The 19,438-nt window shown below is 46.1% G+C and overlaps 3 protein-coding genes across 3 annotated transcripts; all 3 read left to right on the top strand.

Moving 5' to 3' along the window:
* Window positions 1-192: 192 nt before the first annotated feature.
* LOC120703188 lies at window positions 193-1,107 on the top strand. The gene has a single exon (XM_039987198.1). The coding sequence runs from the start codon at window positions 270-272 to the stop codon at window positions 609-611; it is 342 nt and encodes a 113-aa protein (XP_039843132.1). The 5' UTR covers window positions 193-269; the 3' UTR covers window positions 612-1,107.
* Window positions 1,108-4,043: 2,936 nt separating this feature from the next.
* LOC120703185 lies at window positions 4,044-9,371 on the top strand. Its single transcript, XM_039987196.1, has 7 exons — window positions 4,044-4,400; window positions 4,491-4,588; window positions 4,710-4,851; window positions 6,123-6,218; window positions 6,320-6,439; window positions 6,584-6,846; window positions 8,878-9,371. Exons 1-7 carry the CDS (start codon window positions 4,235-4,237, stop codon window positions 8,986-8,988), a joined length of 996 nt encoding a protein of 331 aa, XP_039843130.1. The 5' UTR covers window positions 4,044-4,234; the 3' UTR covers window positions 8,989-9,371.
* Window positions 9,372-10,034: 663 nt separating this feature from the next.
* On the top strand, window positions 10,035-11,159 carry LOC120703187 (26.2 kDa heat shock protein, mitochondrial-like). Its single transcript, XM_039987197.1, has 2 exons — window positions 10,035-10,355; window positions 10,464-11,159. The coding sequence occupies exons 1-2, from the start codon at window positions 10,133-10,135 to the stop codon at window positions 10,862-10,864; spliced, it is 624 nt and encodes a 207-aa protein (XP_039843131.1). The 5' UTR covers window positions 10,035-10,132; the 3' UTR covers window positions 10,865-11,159.
* The last annotated feature ends 8,279 nt before the right edge of the window (window positions 11,160-19,438 follow it).

Below are 19,438 nucleotides of genomic sequence, written 5' to 3'. Positions count from 1 at the left end.
GTGGCCATTGTACAGCCCAGAAATGCGGAATCCTTCCGGCCCAGCCCAGTAAGCCCGGTGGCCATTGTACAGCCCAGAAATGCGGAATCCTTCCGGCCCAGCCCAGTAAGCCCGGTGGCCATTATACAGCCCCCCAAAACTAAAAGAATCCCGTCCCGAACCCCTCCTCATCTCTCGTCCCCCCCCCCCCACCCCCCCCACCCCCCCCCCCCCCGCGAGTGCGCGACGACTCTGCGAAGCCCATCGGAGTCCATCCCCGCAGCGCGAAGATGGCGGACGTCAGCGGCGACGGCTTCGGGGGCCGGCGCCCGCTGGGGCTGCTGGCGAACGCGAGGAAGCGGAAGGACGGGTTCGTGCAGCTGTTCCTGATGGCGGGCGTCCTCATGATGAGCCTGCGGTCCCTGGGCCAGAAGCACCGCCTCCGGGACCTCGCCGACGACGCCGCCGACCTCCGCCGCGAGCGCGACGACCTCTCCCTCCGCATGCGCGGCCTCCAGGACGCGCTCCGCCGCGAGGCCGACGCCGACGCGTCCGGGGCCCTCGCGTCCCACCTCCGCCGCATCTTCGCCGCCCACCCCGCCCCGGCAGCCGCCGCGCCGGAGGACCAGTAGGCCCCTCGTCGCGCCTCTAGAATCCTTCGCCCCCCGCCTTCTTGTTCCGTGATGATGTCTTCGTCTGTTCAGCCGTGAGGGCGTCGCGTGTGTCCTGGACGCCGGCGGACTCGCAATCCGCGGCAGCGCACGCGGCGTGTTCGTGGAAATGCCGCACCGGATTCGCAGCGAGCTGGCTGAAATCGTTGTTGCCTCGAGACACGTTGTTGATGCTTTTAAACTCGTTCGTGTTTTCAGATTTCCCAAAGATCTTTTACTTGTGCCCTGCATTCCTGCTTCTGTTAAGCTGCCGTTGTGTTTGAGCTGCACGGTGTGCTTCGTGCACTGGATCAGTTCTGTGTTGATGCTAGATCAGTTCTGTCAAGGGCATGTCGATTGTATGTTAACTGGCTGAACTACCCGGGCCATTTACGCCTTCTAAATTTGGTTCGAGTAATTTGCCAGGATTGAGTTATGTTTTGTTTGTTTCATCAAAAAGAATTATGTTTTGTTTGAAGAGTGTGTGTTATGTTCTCCCTCTTCTTTTTCCACTGAGCTGATCCCTCAAACCTGGGCCTCGAGCTGGTGGCAACCCAGGTCCCAGGATGAATTTGCACATTATGTTCAGAAGAGGGAGACACAACTCTGAAGGTGGATGTGCAATCTGCACAGCAGGAGGCAGGAGCTACTTGCTGGTACTATACATTGAAATTAACTGATGAAGGCTTGACGTTGTTTTGAGTATAAACAGTATGCACTCAACTACCTTGCAGTTAGGCACTTGTGGAGTAGTTGTGCATTCTGGGTTTCCCACTACCGTCAAGAAAGAAGAAACAGATAGCCAGAAGTGTCAAGAGCATCAAATTTACACATTCTGGAGTAGAAACGCAGCCCTCGCCGTCCTCAATTTCTCTGTTGAGAAACATCCGGCACCAACCTGCCACAGCTCCCCAGAAACACAGCCTGGGCGTTGGTTAATCTGTCGTTCTGCAACACTACATATAATCTGTTTGGCACCTGAACGGCGTTGGTTATGTTCCGGCAAGGGCAAACGGGGCTGTGGTATGTGGGCTCAAACCTGCCTGCTGTGACGCGGGGAATTGGGCCCAAACTGGGCAGGTGGGTCAATCGAATGAATACATACATGGGCCAAAAGAGCAATGAAAGAGGTTTGGAGCTGGATGTTAACTTCTCCATGACTGAAGTGTTTTGATCTGGAATCCTATCCATCTTCCGGAAGAAAAAATTCTACCTATCTTTCAATGTATAAGATTCGTGCAACGTTTATGCATCGTCCGATTCAAAGTGAAGGTTTCCAGCACAAGTAAAAGATCGACATGTGGGTGTGTACATTCTCTCCCATCGCATGCAAGCATACAGCGCAGAGCTCACGTGGGGCAAAGTGAGTGGTGGGAGGTAGAATACGAATCTAAACATATTCCAAACTTTAATTGATCTTTTCTCTTAAACTGCACAGTCAATTTAAAATTAGATTGAAACATAGTATTCGTTAGAATTAATGTTACAAAATGAGGTCCAATATGTTATTTGTATTTTTTGTATTATTATTCCAACATTTGAATATAATAGTTAAACATTTTTAATATACCACTTCAACATATATATATTATGCGATTTAAACATTTGTTTAAAAAATGTTGAATTAGTTTTCCAAAGTGTTGAATTAGTTTTTTTTTCAGTGTTGAATGAGTTTGGTAAAAATGTTGAATCTAGCAGCAACTGGAGTAGAAAAACACATCGGAATATGATAAAGAAAATCAAAGCACCATGAATCTCGTCTGCTCTGCAATCTCGTCTGCTACGCGCAGTATGTGCTTCTGCGGCCTGCTACTGCTGCCTAATTGGGCTGTGCTGGGCTTCCATCCGTGGGCTGTGATTCATAGACTTTCTATCGCACGGAAGATAGATAGGACCCCCCGTTTTGATGTCTTACAATTGATGGCAACGGGTACTCGAAACCCGAAACCCGATGGGTTTTTGCTCTATTAGGGTGCGGGCATAGACTAAATTCTATACCCGCGGATTTCTTAATGGGATAAACTTCGTATCCGTCGGGTTTGCGGGTGCGGGTTTGTTCTTCAAGTACCCAAACCCGCAAACCCGTGGGTACAATAAACCCGACAACATATAACCTAAAATACTAATGTCACAAGGTCTTGTATCAAAATAAGGTCTAATCACATGCTAAGAGAGACTTAGCCTCATGTACTTCCATTCCCATCGATGATTACCTATTCATAGACTCATTTGGCTATAATGCATTGTGTATTTGTTTATGTTTTCTATTAAATTTTGTTGCTTCTTCTATCGGGTATGGGAAACCCGCGGGTAAAAAAAACCCGCATGGTACGGGTACAGGCATGAAATCATACCCGCGACGGGTATGGGTTTTTTAATGGGTACGATTTTATTCTGGCGGGTACGGGTTTGGGTTAGTGATACCCGACGGGTTTATACCCGTTGCCATCCCTACTTACAATCTACCGAAATCAGGACGCAGTCCGCCCGCGGATGAGGTTTTTCCGGTCCCAGCTAATTTGAGCGTTGTCGCTGCTAGACTTTGCTGGCATACTTTATTCCTGCACAATGATTTAACTATACTTCGCTGGAGTATAATTCAAATCTTGCTTTTTTTAATAAAAAAGCCTTGCTTAGCTCACACCTCTCCCTCGTTGAGGAACCCACTTAGAGCATCTTCAGCAGACTACTTATCTTCCATATTCTATATATTTTCTCTCTCCATTACCAATAATACATTTTACATTTTTAGTAGCAACTGCTGTAGCAGATTACTCAAAGGATAAAGTGGAGGGAGAAACCCCCTACATTTGAAGGAGAGGAAGGTTTGTTTGGACTATTAACAAAAAAAATGGTATTGGTGATGAGATTAATAATCTGATGGAGCATCTCCCAATACCTAAAAAGCATGTTTTTAATATTGAGGAGAGAGACAGGTAGTATGGTAGAGATGCCCTTGACCTGCAATTGTGCAACGCTTACCTGTCGCTTTTGCAGCAGGAACTAGCACTCCAGCATGCTCATAATAATAATAAAAAAACATGACTTCTGACACAGTAACATCTACCGTAAGACATTCCACGTTCCAGCATGCCAGATTCTCTCTTCTACGTGCCAGTCAACCGCAGATCCTACGCTAAACAATCACAATGACTAATCCCACCCAACTTGCAGTTCTAACCACGCGCCCTCTCCCTTAACCACCCATCCTACGAACCGTAAGTCCGTAACCCATCGTGTGGGCCAGCGCCTCCACTCCGCTCCCGGTAGTAGCCACGAAGATCCATGGGGTCCGCAGCTCAGTTTCCTATCGGGCCCACCCGTCGGCGAGCAGGTCGAGCGAGTCGGGTCACCGGTTCCCCTCCCCTCCCGGTCAAGTCACCGTCCAAGCCGCCTCCCGAGCCCCAAAACGCGCCGGCGCCTGCGGCGACACGCGCACGCAGTCATCGAGCACACACAGTCCTCCCGTGACCGCGCGCCGCTTCCGTGGCTCCCCCCTGCCGCAGTGTGATAGCAGCAGCTCGTCGCTTGAGGCGGCGGATTCCGGCGCGCGGAACCCTAGCGACCCGGCCTCCGCGGCGCCGCTCCGGCATGGCTGCGGAGCCATGGTGAGGGGCCTGGCGCCGGCGCTCCGTGGCCGCGCGGCCGCCGCGGCGAGGTGGTGCACCTGCCGGCGCGTCGCCGTCGCCGTCTGCCTGGGCAACCTCGCCGCCGCGCTGCTCGTGGCCCGCGCGCTCTACGCGCCCGGCACCTTCGCCTCCGCACCCAAGCGTACGCCACGGTCTCCTCAGCTCACTGCTGGCTCTTCTGGCTGTTTTGATCAAATTAATCAGGCGTTTGGGTTCGTGCCTATGGTTTCAGGCGGGGAGGCAAAGTATTCCAAGGAGCAGCAGGTGAGGTGGGTGGAGGAGTCGATCCGGATTCGCCGCGCCGCCGAGCCCGCCGAGCTCATTGAAGCGGTACAGCCTGCTCTGCAGCAGAGCTTTTATGCCTGGGGTTCAGTTTGTCCAGGTGTTCTGTTGTAGCGGTGATGATCTGAAGCCTTTTGGTTTGGGTTTTTCCCGTTGGGTGTGTGCGAAGGTGAAGAAGCTGCGCAAGGCATTTGCGAGGGAGGAGAAGAGGCGGAAGGAGCTGCCGCTGGAGCTGAAGCAGAAAGTTTCGCGTGAGATTTTGCAGAGGCTGCGCGATTTGGGGGAGAATCGCAATACCACTGAACAACGAGGTCTGTTTTTTTTTTTGATTTGGTACTACTAGTATTTCGGTCTTGTACTCTTGTTTAGTTGACTTGGTACCAAATTGGAATTCGCTCGGTGCATCTGGCTGGCTGCATCGCCCTTTTAGTACTGCCGTTGGAATGTCGTGCTGCTCTATGGTTTGGGGTCATGTGGCTTAGGTTGGCCGTACCTACGTGCGTCTGGCCAGTTGTGCCATTAACTAATCTGGTGCTTTGTTTAGGCTCACATCTATTAGCTCTTGGTTCTGAAATACTCTCCGTCCAAAAAAAAGTCATTCTAGAAAATTTATGACAGATTAATAGGGAGGTAAAATGACCTTATTTACCCCTATTTATTAGCCATATTTGGCACTAATTAGTTGATGCATACACATGCACCTACCAAATAGGGTAAAACGACTTGTTTTCTAAGACAAATTTTGAATCATAGGGTGACTTTTTTTTTGGGGGGGGGGGGGGATGGAGGGAGTGTGCATTAAGATGGATCTTAGACCTTATCATTATCTTTATTATATATTAGATAAAGAACATAATATAGGTCCTTTCTTTACTTCTACTATTTTCATGTTTCTTGATTTCCCTTCTACTTGTTTCTGTAATTTAACACAGAAACAGTGTGGATTGCATCCATACTTTTGGAAATAGTGGGCCATATCATTTCTGTGGTACCCTTTGGAAAAGTTGGGCCAAAAGCTATCTTCTGGGTTCTTTCAGCTTACATCGCCTGATTAGTTTTTCATCATTTCATGGACTTGCCATTGATGTGTTCCTTGTTTTATGTGTCTTCTTGTCCTCACTGGATTTTTTCTATAGGTTTTCTTTGATACCTCAAACCTAATTGATTGGCATGCATTCAAGTAGTCAACAGGACAAGCCAAAGTGCAATCTCCTTTCTTTTTCTAAAGGGGGCTTATTGTAAGATATGAACTCATCTCGTGTTGAGAAAATAATGATATGGTAGTGCCATGAGATACTGGTGGTTTAGGAAAGTTAGCTATTACTGCTGTCATATGATTTTCACACTTAGTTCCTTTTTAGGGTTATAGGAGAGTCCTTTTTTTACTAAAAAAAGAGATAAAGCTTTATAGATTAGAACATTAGATCTAAAATTGTTTATTTGTTCTGCATTTAATCTGTAGAACTATGTGCCGTGTACTTGTTAATTGCAAGATCAAATATATGTAGTGTTAATGATTTATTTTATAAATTTACTAAACCAAAACTGAACCTTTTCTTTCCATTTTTCTAATATATACCAGAAGCTGTGGAATCATGGCGTGTTGAGAAGCTTAAGTATATCAGAAGTTCATCTACTCAGAATTTATCAAATTTTGGCCTCTCCAGTGAAGAATCAAGTATGTGAGCTTGCTTGAAGTTACTATGATAGTACGATAACATATTTATACTCATTTTAGTTTTTTTTAACATCTGTAATGCCCTATGATGTGAAATTTAGGGATGTTAAAGCGAGTCTTGGATTTTAATTGGCGAATGCTATTGGAGAATATTGGTCTTTGGATACCTCCCACTGTCTATCACATTGAACATGATGACAAGCCGGAGAATGTACAAGAAGGTTATTTCCTTTACAATGTTTATGTTGCTAGCGTTGTTGATTATGCCTTATGGATCACAAATGGTTAACACATTGTGCAATAACTTTTCAATTGCTCCAAATAGACATTTGAATAATGGTTCTTGATTGTTGTTAATGTTGCAGAAGAAGAGATAGTACCTGGTCCACCTTTGCCCCCTGAATGCAATGCTGAACTGCATACTGATTATGGTGGAACCGCTGTTAGATGGGGCTTAACACACCACAAAGAAAGTGCTGGAGATTGCTGTCAAGCTTGTATAGATCAGGCTAAGAGGGCCAAGCCAGGAGCTTTGAAGTGCAATATTTGGGTTTACTGTCCATCTGAGTATGGATGCTACTCGCCAGACAAATATGAACACAAACATCAAGAATGCTGGTTGAAACAGGTATTTCCTCTTGTCACCTTTATGTACATTTATGTATTTAACTATTAAAGCAATGGGCCTAAGGCTAGTCCCTGCACACAATTGTTAATGTTATTTCAGCATTAACCAAATTGTCCTGTTTCCTGGATTGTCAATTCCAAGTTGTGTTATGTCCTTTGCATATATGATCTAAAGGTATTGGTTTCTGTTTTATTAACAATGGTAGGCCACATGAAGCTGTACTGTCTGGTGTTTGTTGGTAATGGTCTGTCTGCATCACCTGTCCTGCCTCCACCCCTGTTTAGTTTTTTTTAACCATTTTTGTAATAATATTTTAAGTTTAACCCGTATTGGTTTTTATTTGCAGAGCGTAGCCCGTTTGGTCGCGCCATCCCGCATGGCGCGACAGATAGCCTTTGTCGCGCCAGTGCATGTGGCGCGACAGTGTGGCCACGCTGGCGGCCCGAGCCAGCGCAGCGCCGCGATGGCGATGACGTGGCCCTCCCTGTCGCGCCACATGCACTGGCGCGACAAGCCTGTCGCGCCATGCGGGCTGGCGCGACAAGGCCAATGTCCTGGGCCCGCGCCGGCCTCCTCTCCCCCACCCTCCCTTTCTTTCCCTCACTCCTCCCCGACCAGAGCTCGTCCAGCGGTCGCCCCAAATCTGGCCTTTTGGGGGGAGAAAAGTTGGGGGAAACGTTCCCCACCCTTCCCCGAAGGTATTGCTCCCATTTTTTCCTCCTTTAACCGTGCACATTTGTAGATATTAGGGATTCTTGGTGATTAGGGGCAACACCTTCGGGGAAGGGCGGGGAACGATTCCCTGTACTTTTTCCCCTCAAAAAATCCGATTTGGGGGGGGGGGATCTGGGGGGCGGCGGCGGCCGGCGGCGACCCTGCACGCACTGTGGTCGGGGTGGAGCGAGGGAAGGAAAGGGAGGGTGGGGGAGAAGTGGCCGGCGGCCCAGGACATTGGCCTTGTCGCGCCAGCCCGCATGGCGCGACAAGGTTGTCGCGCCAGTGCATGTGGCGCGACAGGGAGGGCCACGTCATCGCCGACGCGGCGCAGCGCTGGCTCGGGCCGCCAGCGTGGCCACCCTGTTGCGCCACATGCACTGGCGCGACAGAGGCTATCTGTCGCGCCATGCGGGCTGGCGCGACCAAACGGGCTACGCCCTGCAAATAAAAACCAATACGGGTTAAACTTAAAATATTATTAAAAAAAGGTTAAAAATAAAAAAATTCCCCTGTTTACTGGGCATATCTAAAATCATGTATACATCTTAATGCATAATCACAGTTTTGGGCAGTGGAAAGAGTAGGCGCTGTACAACCTGCACGATTATGGTGGCCTGGTGTTCAGTTTTTTTTCTTCTTTTACTTGATAAAACAGACTCTTTAATCATATAGTTAGTATGCCTGGTATGATACAAATTGTCGGTGCTACAAAATGTTTGTGTTGCCTGTTCCAGGTGATCTGTCCTCCCCTACCTTTTTGTTTTTTCAGGTTGCTCGTAATAGGATACTTACAGTTAGGGGTGGTAATGGGCCATGGCCCTAGTGGTCACTTCACAGCCCAACTTGGCCCTTTAATTTTTTTTAGCTCAAAATTATATAGAATTAGAGCCTGGCCCTTAGATTATCTAAGCCAAATTTGACGGCCATTTACCACCTCTAGTTACATTATACATACAACAAAGAAGTTGATTCTCTTCCCATTTTATACATGGTTGGTGGGTGATGAAATGTTTGTGCATGATGGTCTGAAATTATAATATTTGTGATTTCTGTTTTTTTATCATGTGAAGAATTTTGATTAAGGTCCTTTATTACTGGATAAATTCTGTTTCATTACTCACAGTGAGATGCTGTTCTTGTTGAACTCTTCCAGTCTTCCTTCCAAATGAAGCTTCATTTTTTTTATGTTTGATCTTATTCAGTCATTAAAATACTGGTATTCTGTTCATATGTACATTATGAGAATGAACCTTTATGAGAATGAACCTTGTCCTACCTGACTAGTAATTTCGGCTGTATTGGTTTGTTTTTCAGGCTGACCACCCTAAATTAAACTTCAAAGACCGGTACTCTGAGCCGTACAGAGATTCTCATCCGACTGCCCCTGTCGTTGTGCCATGGATGTCAGGCGTTATCAGTGCATGAGCTGCCTGCCTAGTGGCAACAGGAGCTCATTTCGAGAGTGCAACCTCTCAACTGAATCCCGCACATTTGCGCTAACTCGAAAACCATTTTTTTTTCATTTCATTCTTTACTTCTTTATTAGTACTACTAGTATTTAGGTTAGTGTACTTGATAGCTGAAGTTAGTCTGGGCAGGGTGGTAGATATTTGGGTTATGCTGGCGGCTTACTCAAGAGATTACACGGGTTAAGTAAATTCTCTTGTTTGTCTGCCCCATACTTTATTTCCCCTAAATCTGATCGTGATATTCTGTAACTGCTTTGGCTGCCACGAGCTGGTTGACCATGGAGGTTTTCATGTCTTGTGATTTTTTAATAAATTTTGTACTATTTTTATTTATATTTATATGTATATCCAGTAGGGGCTCCCCCCTCCCGGTTCATAAAAAAAAATGGAAAGCCATTTTCTTGAAATAGCGTTCATCTAATTATATAACAGTATCTTATATGTTTTTGTGTGTTTGGATGGGACCCAGAACTTGCTATACAGCAATTTCGTAGATCGTAGGTGGGTGTTTGGTTCTCTATCACAACTCTAATACTCTTTTTTTTTAAAACTTTAATACTCTGTGGCTTCAGACACTTGTTTGCATTGGGTTCAACGTGTCATGGAGGAGGAGGCACACCTTTGTCTAGTTTGCCAGAGATGCGTCGCAACTCGCCGAGTTAAGTGTCCACAGCAAATGGGAGCACGAGATTAGTCTCGCGTGTGACGCTCATTGGAGGCCCACCGAGAATGCAGTGTCTGGCCCCACGTTTCAGCGACCCACCACCGTCCCCACAGCGGCGTGCGCGTGTGGCGTGTCCTCGCCATCATCCCCTCCGCCAAGAAACTGGGCGGTGTGTCTTGTGAGCCTGTGAGGTGTCCACCGGAGTAGCGGCCAAGCCATCTGGGCTGAGGCCGTTTATCCCTCGCGAGTCGCACGAATCGCAGCGCAGTGACCCAGCGCTCGATACCCCCCGGTCATCCCCTCCCCCAAGAAATGTCCAGCTTTTAAACCCCACACCCACTTCCGTCGCTGTCAAGGCAGAAGCACTCCTCGCAGCGCTCCGCTAGAATCCAAAATCAAAAACCCCAATCAGCGAGAGAGAGAGGGAGATCCATCCATGGCTTCCGCCGTCGTCGTCAAGGGGGCCCCGATGGCCAGCCTCCTCAAGGAGCTCCCCGCCGCGCCGTCCGCGTTCGAGAAGCCCGTGGCCTCCGCCGTCCGCCTCCTCAACACCAAGGGCGGAGGCGGCGACGACGACACCTCCGAGAAGCCCAGCGGCAAGGACACCGTCGACGGCCGCCTTGCGCTCGACCTCTCCGTCCCCAAGTTCGTCCCCACAGGTACCGCGACCGCCTCGTGTTGGCCCTTCCCTTCACTTCCCCTTGTTTTCCCCTCTCTAACCTGGCGAAGCGAGACCGAGTACTGATGATTTGGGGGGTTTTCTGCAGCCGCGCTGGACCTGTTCAGCGACCCGAGCAAGCTGCTCCAGCTGCTGGCGCAGGCGGAGGACGGCGGCGCGGCATACGGGACCGGCCTCTCTGGGCACGGGTGGTGGGTGTCCAAGGAGGACGGCGACGCGATCCAGCTGAAGGTGGCGATGCCGGGGCTGGGGAAGGAGCACGTCAAGGTGTCCGCGGCGAAGAACGTCCTGGTGATCAAGGGCGAGGGCGACAAGGACCCCGAGGACCGCAAGGGCCCCGCGCGCTACACCCGCAGCCTCCAGCTCCCCGCGGAGGCCTTCAAGATGGACCAGATCAAGGCGGAGATGAGCAACGGCGTGCTCAAGGTGACCGTTCCCAAGATCAAGGCCGAGGAGCGCAAGGACGTGTTCCAGATCAAGGTCGAGTAGGGGTGTGGGGATCGAATCGGTCCGTCCAGGTCTCGTAGTTGCAGTCCATATCGTTAGTTGCGCAGTGCTCTAGTAGTAGTTTAGTAGAGTGGTCGTTGCTGATGGAGAGATGTTGCGAACGAAAGGGAGGCTTTTCTTTTTGGTGGTGTTGTTGTCTCGTGCCTGATGTCTGATGAGGCGGCCCTGTTTACCTTTCTGTTCGTCCTGCAGAGTTTAGTTTCTTGGATGGTGCTGGTCACTGATGACCTTGTCATAAATTTCTAATGGAAATGGTATCTGCAGTTACTGATCGGCATATCTATCTGTGCTTCCTGTTCTTGTGTTGATTTTGTGGATTATTGCATTGCTCATCCTTTGCGAATTTATGTTTGGCGGTGGCTAAAATCTGAACGTGTTGATGGTTCATACTGGCTGCAAAGTTGCAGCTTGCAACTTCTCCCTAATCCTCCTGCTGAGTTTTTTGGATGGGTGGTGATGATCTGAACTTACGTTCTTGTGGATTATTTCGAGTCAAATCATCACGTGCCTAGTTACTGGCATCTATGCATGTAGCCTGTTGGCCGTTCCTATGAGTTTACTGCATCTCTGATGGATTGCGGAATTGAGTGTTTATCCTTGGTTAAATCTAAACTTGTTTATCATTGGTTAAATCTGATTTTATTATCCCTGGTGAAATCTGAACTTGTTGATAGTTTGCCTCTGAATATGCATATTGGTTATAATCAGGAAGAAGATTCAACAGAACTCTCAAACTTAAAGAAAATGGAGTCTATTTACAATAAACATGTCAAAAGGCAAAACGTATTTGAAGGTTTGAAGAACATGTTATTTCCTACCAGAAGGTGCCTCTATTTTGTTTTCTCCTTTGAAGGCCTGCCAGGATCAGTTTAAAGAGTTTGAGAGGAAAGATGTAAAATACAGGGAAGATTTAAAGCATCTTACGCAGAAGATCAAGAGGCAAATATCTGTACGTGCTGCTTGTGTTCTTGTGGATTATTTCGTTGCTCATCCTTTTGCAAATTTCTGTTTTACGTTGCCTGAATCTAAAATCCTTTATGGTTCAGCCATGCTGCAAAGTTGCAGCGTGCATATGCAGGCATGCAGCAAGACAATCAGCCACCACGCAGCAGTCTAGCCGCTTACATATGCAGTAAGACAATCAGCAATGCTCCATGGATGTGCCAGCCGACCACTCTCGTAGCAATTGGAGAAGGTTACAGTGCTTCCACCTCTGAGATGGTAGATACAGATCTGCCGGCCAGAGCCTGGCACGTCGAACACTCGGGCTGCGTAGGCCGTGTTCGTGCTGAGAGACGGGAACACCTGAGGGGGCACGGCGAGCGCGCGGCGTCGGCCGACCAAGATGGCGCGGCCGCGGGCGGCGGCGGGGGTGGCCTTCCCCGTGGCCAGGTTCACGCGGTACAGCTTGCACGTCTTCTTGAAGTCGTATTCGCCGCTGGCGTCGCGGACGCGGCGCATCTTGCGGTGCACCAGCATGAGTTTCCCGGCGATCTCCACCAGGTGCACCGTGTCATTCATCATATGGTGGATCGGCGTGGCCAGCCTGGCGACCACCGCCAGTTTGGCACCCTCCCCTCCGGCCGTCGTGTCAACCACCATGACGGAATCCAAGGTGACGCCGTAGAATCGGCCGGCGAAGGACACGGTTGGCATGAGCCGATCATTGGTGTCCTTGACCAGCACCCAGCGCTCGTCGCCGGGCTTGGCGAAGGCGAGGATGCTGCCCTCTTCTCTTTCGTAGTGGTAGAGCAAAACCCTGCGGCCGTCGTCCACGAGGCCGGCGTTGTTTAGGGAGACCTGGCCGATGTGGGCTAGAGTGAAGTCCAGGCCGGTGGCGGTGATAGGCGGGAGCTCGGCGGCCTGGCGCGTGAGTGGGTTGAGCAGGCGGACGGCGCCGGCGCCGGCGCCCTTGGCGACGACGAGGAGGAGGCCCTCGGTGGAGGACCGGAGCACGCCGTGGTCGCGGAGCTCCGGGCCGGGATCTCCACCTGGACGCACTGGCCGGTGGAGACGTTGAGGAAGCGGCGGCGGGTGCAGTGCGGGGCGCCGGCGGCCGTGAGCTTCTCCGCCTCCCCGAGGAGCATGACCCACATCCGGGGGTGGAGGCGGCTGTCCTCGAGGACGGCGCGCGCGCGCGGGTCCGCGCAGCACCGTCTCCACGGGCGGCACGCGGCGCGGAAGTGGACGTAGTCGGCCACGTCGCCGCCGGCGAGGACGCGCTCGGCGATCAGCCCCGCCGGCCCGTCGTCGAGATCCGACCCGTCCCTCATCCTGCCGAGGGCGCTGCGTGGGCGTTTGGGCTTCTCTTCCGTGGTCGGGTCAGGTCGGCTCAGGCGCCGAGGAAGAGGGCCCCTCCTGGATCAATCGATCCCCGTCGGCCGCCTTTCCCTCTGCTGGTTGTGGTGGAGTGGGGAATGGATGAATGAGCCCAGAAGTTTCTACTGGTGGTGGTGGGCGGCGACGGGACGGAGGCCGCCACGGCCCATTTTCCCCTTGTCGTGTGTTTCGGTTCGTCGGAGTGCTCCTGCTGCGTGCGATGCGAGACCAGGACGCAGGACAGACCGCACCTGTCATCAACGGGAAGAGTCGTCGACTCGTCATAGTTATAGGCGGGGGACTAACCGACTGGAGTCCGGTATGGGAACTGGATCCGATTCCTTTTTTTTTTTGAAGAAATGGACCCGATTCCTCTGCAGTTCGCTCGTTGCAGTTGAGATAACCGCAGAGGATCTCGTTTCACAGAACTATAGTCCTAAGCGATGCGGTGAGATAACCGCGACAGCAACATCTAATACAACTTTTGTCCTCCTACTATTTTACACATTTCGTTTTTTTAAAAAAATAAGTTCATATTACTCCTCTCAACTTGTCAAAAAGTCCGAAAAATCTCCTGAACTACAAAATCGGACATCCTACACCCTGAACTCTTTAAACCGTTTGATTTACACCCCTGAGATCAAAACCACTCTGGTTTTCACCACACAAGAGTGGTTTCTTTTTTTCCCTTCAACTTTCATAGCAAGAAAAAAAAAAGTTCAATGCGTCTAAAAATTATGAAATTTTTTATAGAGGTAGAGTAGATGATAGAGAAATTATTTTAACTATTTGTTTTACTTGGAATGCAAAAACTTTTAAAATATAAATATTTGAATATGGATAAAATTTAAGTTTCATTGAATTTTTAGGGCATCAAAACATGCTCTAAAATTTACCAAATTTTAAATTTAAGTTTCATTTTGGACTTAGTTTATCATGTTAATTTTACTTTACTCATATTCCATAGCAATATTTTCGCTTTATTTGTAAAGGGCAAATTTGCACCAAATTTGATTATTCTAATAAAATTTTGTAAAGATGCATTTAAATATTCTTTTCTTGCTATGAAAGTTGAAGAGAGAAAGAGAGAGAGAGAGAAGAAAGGTTTGGAAGCGCGGTGTCCTTTGATCTGCATCTACATCAGCTCTACTGCTACGATTACAGAAGCGTTCATGGATCCAAAAGGTGCTGGTCAGTATTAATCTAAGTTTTCCGCATTAAATTTAATTAGTGATCATGATTAGACTAAGCTAAGATCCTGTTTTATGATTAATTAAATCTAACAATCGGTATCAGAGCCTTTTTAGGTCTTTCATGATCCTAATCCAGAGCTATCAAGTTTAAGCCTCTGATTAGTGTTAATTTAGATCTGTTCGTGTCATGGCTTGTGCAACATAGATCTAATCATGCATGCATAATAAGCAAATCAGTGAAATGAGATTAGTAGATTGGATCTACTATACTTCTCACGTGCAATCAGTTTCTGCAGAAACGTTTTATATTTTAAATGTTTTTGCATGTAATTAGATCGAAATCATGATTATGTTTCAGATCACGAAATTAGATCTAATCTAATTCGATTTAAGTCAAATTTTAATTAAATCTTAATCTGTTAAGTGATCTAATGCCAGATTAGAGAAATCATGCCTAAGTAATGCATCAGATTAAGTTTAATTTCATGATTAAGTTAAGTAATTAAGGTTAGGGCTTTATGATGCTTACTGTTCTCCCAAATTGCCCACTGTTAAATTGAAATTCCGCAAATTTAGATCCAAAATTATGAGATTAGATGCATCATTAAGCATTAAGAAGGAGGGGAAAAGTCAAATTTCAGATCGCATCAAGAAATCCCCAAATTTCATGATGAACCCTAACCCTAACTCATGTGAGCATCAGTGGCTTACCCTCTAATCGCCGCCGGTGAATCAAGCTACAGGCACGCCGAAAGTGGCACCCAGTTGAGCTCCTCGACGGCATGTCGCGCAACTAGCTCACACGGCACGCCGGCGAAAGGGCCCATGGGGCGCCATGGCGGCCGAGCTCCTGGGCGGCGCATCAGGAGGCGAGCCCTCGGGCCTACGCGCGCCACCTGCGGAGCATCAGGAGGCGGACCCTCGGGTCCCCCGCGCCACCGGCGGCCAGCCCACCGGCGCTTGGACACACGGCCATGAGGAGGCAGCGCCGGCGCTATGGCAACCGCATGTCAGTGCCTTGCTGCACGCGGCCGGTACGTGGCAGGCGCTCGCTCCTTGCGCGGACCCAGGCACATCAGGGAGCGGTGCCTGCCGACCCCCAGCTCCTGAGCATGATGGGCCGCGGGGCACGAGGCCCCCCCGACCAGCGTTGAGCTCAGGTTGCCTCGGCGCGCGGCGGACCAGCGCCCAGCCACCAGGACGGATGGACGGCACACACGTTAGCCAGGGCCCACGCCTAAGGTGGTGGCCGGCCCGTGCGTGGGCATCAGGTGTGCGCTGCGCTCACGCGAGGCGCATCAGGGGTGTGGCCGGCTGCCGCCGGATCCCTGGCGGCGGCGCTGGACATTAAGGGCATGAGGAGCGGCGGCTGGGGAAAGAGAACGGAGAGGGAGTGAGGCCTTCTTCCAACAGCCTTCGTCGTTTTATATGAAGCTGAATGAGCTCCAGACCGTCCGATAGGCATGGACGGCTTGGATGGAGTCCGATTAGGGTTTCGGCTCCTGGCGAGCCACACTGATTTGGGCCAAATTGGGCCGCGCAGCAGCTTAACGAGCCGCGTGCATGGGGATGTTCTGGGTCTGTTTCATGAGTCTTTTAGCCCAATTTTGAGGTTAAAGCCTTTTGTATTACTGTTTCTTTTGATTTAAGCTTAATTTAATTAATGTTTATGTTCAAGGATTTAATTATTTTCTGTTGCACTTATAATTACCAGCATCATATTTGTTAAATTCCCATGAGTATTTATTTCATATTTGAGATGTCTATTGTTTATAATTTCGCAAATAATTTTATTGCTTAATTTTATCTATGATAGATATTTCTCAATTGTGAATAGTGATATTTCCATAATTTTGATGTTATAAGGTTAATTTTAGAATAATTATGGGAAATTATCACTGATAATGAGTTCAATTTTGGACTATTAATGAGTCTTGTTATTTCAAGCACAATTAATTTATAAAGTTTTTAGTGCAATAAAGTTTAATTTCATAGCAATAATTTTATTTTGCTACCTTATGCTTCTGCTATCGTCTTGACAATATATGTTCATCATGAACTTAAGATTAAATTTAGATATTAATTTAAGCTAAAGTTTAGATTTTATGAGGTCTATATTTACAGTGAAATTTGATCTCTTCATGATTTATGTGATTTCACTGTTTAAGTTTGAGTTTAAAAAAAATCCAGAATAAGTGTATTTGCCTTAATGTTTCCATTGATGAACATTGCATTAGTTCGCATTGTTTAAGCTGAAAAATTATATGTTTTCCACCATGTACAATTAAGATGCTCTCTAATAAGTTTCAAACTTAAGTGATTTTCCATCACAATAAGTTGTCTTAGATTAATAAGAAATGCAGGAATTATTCTTGTGCTCTAAGATTAAATAATGCATCACTTGCATTATTGTTCCCATAAGTACTTGCACTATCAGCACATTAAGACATTTAGAATTTTTTCCACTCGTACTGATTCTATGTCATAAAATTATGATATTGTCTAAATATTATTATTTGGCTTTATCATTTCAGATGCAAGCTACATGAAGGCTATTAAGCAATTTAATGGCATTGACTTTCCTTTATGGAAAAAGATGATAGAAGTCATTCTTGAGTTTCTGGAGCTTGATTATGTGCTCTATACAGTCAAGCCATTTCCTCCTACTTTTGGCATTGAGGACTATGATGAGAAGATGTATGAGTATCACTTCAAATTAGAGCAATGGGAGAAGGATAATAAGCTTGCCAAAGGAATCATTAAGCGTTTAATCTCCGATGGCATAAGGGGAGTTTTTGATGATGATGAGGACAAGACTGCTTGTGGTTTCCTCTATTTAATTGAGATGAGTCATAGGCAAGTCTGCATAAGTTACCTCATCAATAGATTAACCACTTCACATTATAATGGGCATGGTGGATTGGCAAAGCACATACATTATATGTTGGACATAGCTTATGAGATTAAGGTTCTTGGAATTAATCTCTCCGACTCATGTGTGGAGCATTATATTAATCAATCTATAAGAGATCCATGAGATCGAGGGAGTTTTTTCCTAGAATTAGTTGATAGAAATAAGTTGAAGTTCATATAGTAGAGAGCTTCATTTAGAATTAGTTAGTAGATTCAACATTTAGTTTGATGATATCAATGTATTTATTGATGAAACTTTTATTTCTGCATTAATGAGTATATTTCTCTAAGTTAAGTGATTATCTTTTATATCATCGAGTTTTTAAGTTAATTATTATTATTTCTCTATAAGAGAAATTTTCCATAATTTTATCATGAATATTTTAACATGTGAGAATTAGATGAGATAAGTTAAGCGATGAGACCTTGTCGAATATGTGGCACACTCACGTTTGGACCACAAATTCGAAGGGGAGAGTGAAATGTCTCATCAATTCATAAGATGCTCCAATTAATAAAGCTAGTAAACAATTGCTCTTGTAAGATATATTTATTATAAATTTCTCCATAATATTTAATTGTTCATAAGCTCATGGGCAAAATTAAGTATAAAGTTTTAAGTATAAAATACTAGCTGGTGCTTATACACCAATATACTATAAGATGTCTCTAAATAAATGGAACAAATAGAAATATTTATTTAGAGTAAACTTATAATTAAATCTGACCACCGTTGTTTTAGTTATGAATTTCAGCTAAGTTTCGCATGTTTTCCCCACCGGTGATGCAAGTTGTTACTTATTGTATGATTATAATCAGACCAACGTAGGGTTATTATCATACACTTATTTGCATTTCATTGTATATGATTGCTAAGTTAGTTTAAGAGCAACTTTATCATGCTAAGACATAATTATTCAAAGACCATTGTGATGGGAAAGTCAATTGTCTCAAATAAGTGTGATTTTATTTTTTTTATTCTGGCCACCGCTGGGTACGGGATAATTTTCACCGGTCATGTTGTTCTATCCATTTTCTGGCCACTGCTGTTGTGGATTAGTTCAATTTAGATCAGAGATGATTGAAGTATTGTTGTGTTCATGATTCTGGCCACCGCTGTTTTGTGAACATTTAATCATAGCTTTGCTACTCTAGTTCATTAACTAGCCACCGCTGGGGTGGACTAGGATAACAAAGAAAGCTGATCAGTGGTATAGTTTTTGTCGTGCCAAGATAAATAGTAAAAGAGCTACCATTGTGAATTATTTCAGATAAGTTTAAGGGCCGACACTTCTAATATTCTGATTATTCAGAATTCAATGGAAGCTCACAAAGAAGGAAGGAAATAGAGAAGAAAATCTTAATGAGATATAGGATAAGTTTTCTCTATATCAATGACTTGAGATGATATATATATATATATATATATATATATATATATATATATATATATATATATATATATATATATATATATATATATATATATCGTGCCATAAGTATTTCTCCAATTTTCATCTAAACTCTGTTGAGGATTTACATCAGTTGGCTAACCATGACGGAGATACACAATGTTTAGTTTTGGGCACAAAAGTAATAGCCTCAGTTATTTTAAGATTAATGGATGTGAATTTTGAACAATTCATATCATGTTAATTTTCTGATGGAGTCAAGGCAATAGGCTGTAATGGATCTACAAATTTTGAAACGTGATTCCAAAGGAAACTAAGATGCTAAGTTCATGGGTAACTATGATTTATTTTATAAAGTAAAGGTGGATTAATAATTATCCTGATACGCTAAGGTGAATATTTTCTCCATAATCTGACTAAAGTAAGAATGTGTTCCTTGTTTTTGGGGGAGCATAATTGTAACACCCCTGTGTTAATCGTAACGCTAATTATGTGTTTAATCGCAGTTTATGGCTAAGCAATGTCATTAGCTGGTTAATGACCGTCGTTAGTACTTAACTCTAATCGAACTTTGAGCGCGTTTTTCTCCCTAATCCGAGCTCCAAATCAACTTTCGCCCAAAAGCAAAGTTGTAGATCTTCTCTTCCTCTACAACTTTTAGTTTGGCCAAATTTCAAGTTTCTATATCAAAATTTGAGATTCGGACGGTCAAACACGAG

Source organism: Panicum virgatum, chromosome 4K (assembly GCF_016808335.1).
Source record: "Panicum virgatum strain AP13 chromosome 4K, P.virgatum_v5, whole genome shotgun sequence".
NCBI lineage: Eukaryota > Viridiplantae > Streptophyta > Magnoliopsida > Poales > Poaceae > Panicum > Panicum virgatum.
Note: the sequence above shows the minus strand (reverse complement) of the source record. Positions and strands in the feature narration are given on the sequence as shown.

Bases quoted from the DNA above. Each gene is read 5' to 3' on its own strand.
- LOC120703188 (XM_039987198.1), top strand. From the start codon at position 270: ATGGCGGACGTCAGCGGCGACGGCTTCGGGGGCCGGCGCCCGCTGGGG.
- LOC120703185 (XM_039987196.1), top strand. From the start codon at position 4,235: ATGGTGAGGGGCCTGGCGCCGGCGCTCCGTGGCCGCGCGGCCGCCGCG. The intron at 6,219-6,319 runs GTATGTGAGCTT...TGTGAAATTTAG, and splicing joins CCTCTCCAGTGAAGAATCAA to GGATGTTAAAGCGAGTCTTG. The intron at 6,847-8,877 runs GTATTTCCTCTT...TTTGTTTTTCAG, and splicing joins AAGAATGCTGGTTGAAACAG to GCTGACCACCCTAAATTAAA.
- LOC120703187 (XM_039987197.1), top strand. From the start codon at position 10,133: ATGGCTTCCGCCGTCGTCGTCAAGGGGGCCCCGATGGCCAGCCTCCTC. The intron at 10,356-10,463 runs GTACCGCGACCG...GGTTTTCTGCAG, and splicing joins CCCCAAGTTCGTCCCCACAG to CCGCGCTGGACCTGTTCAGC.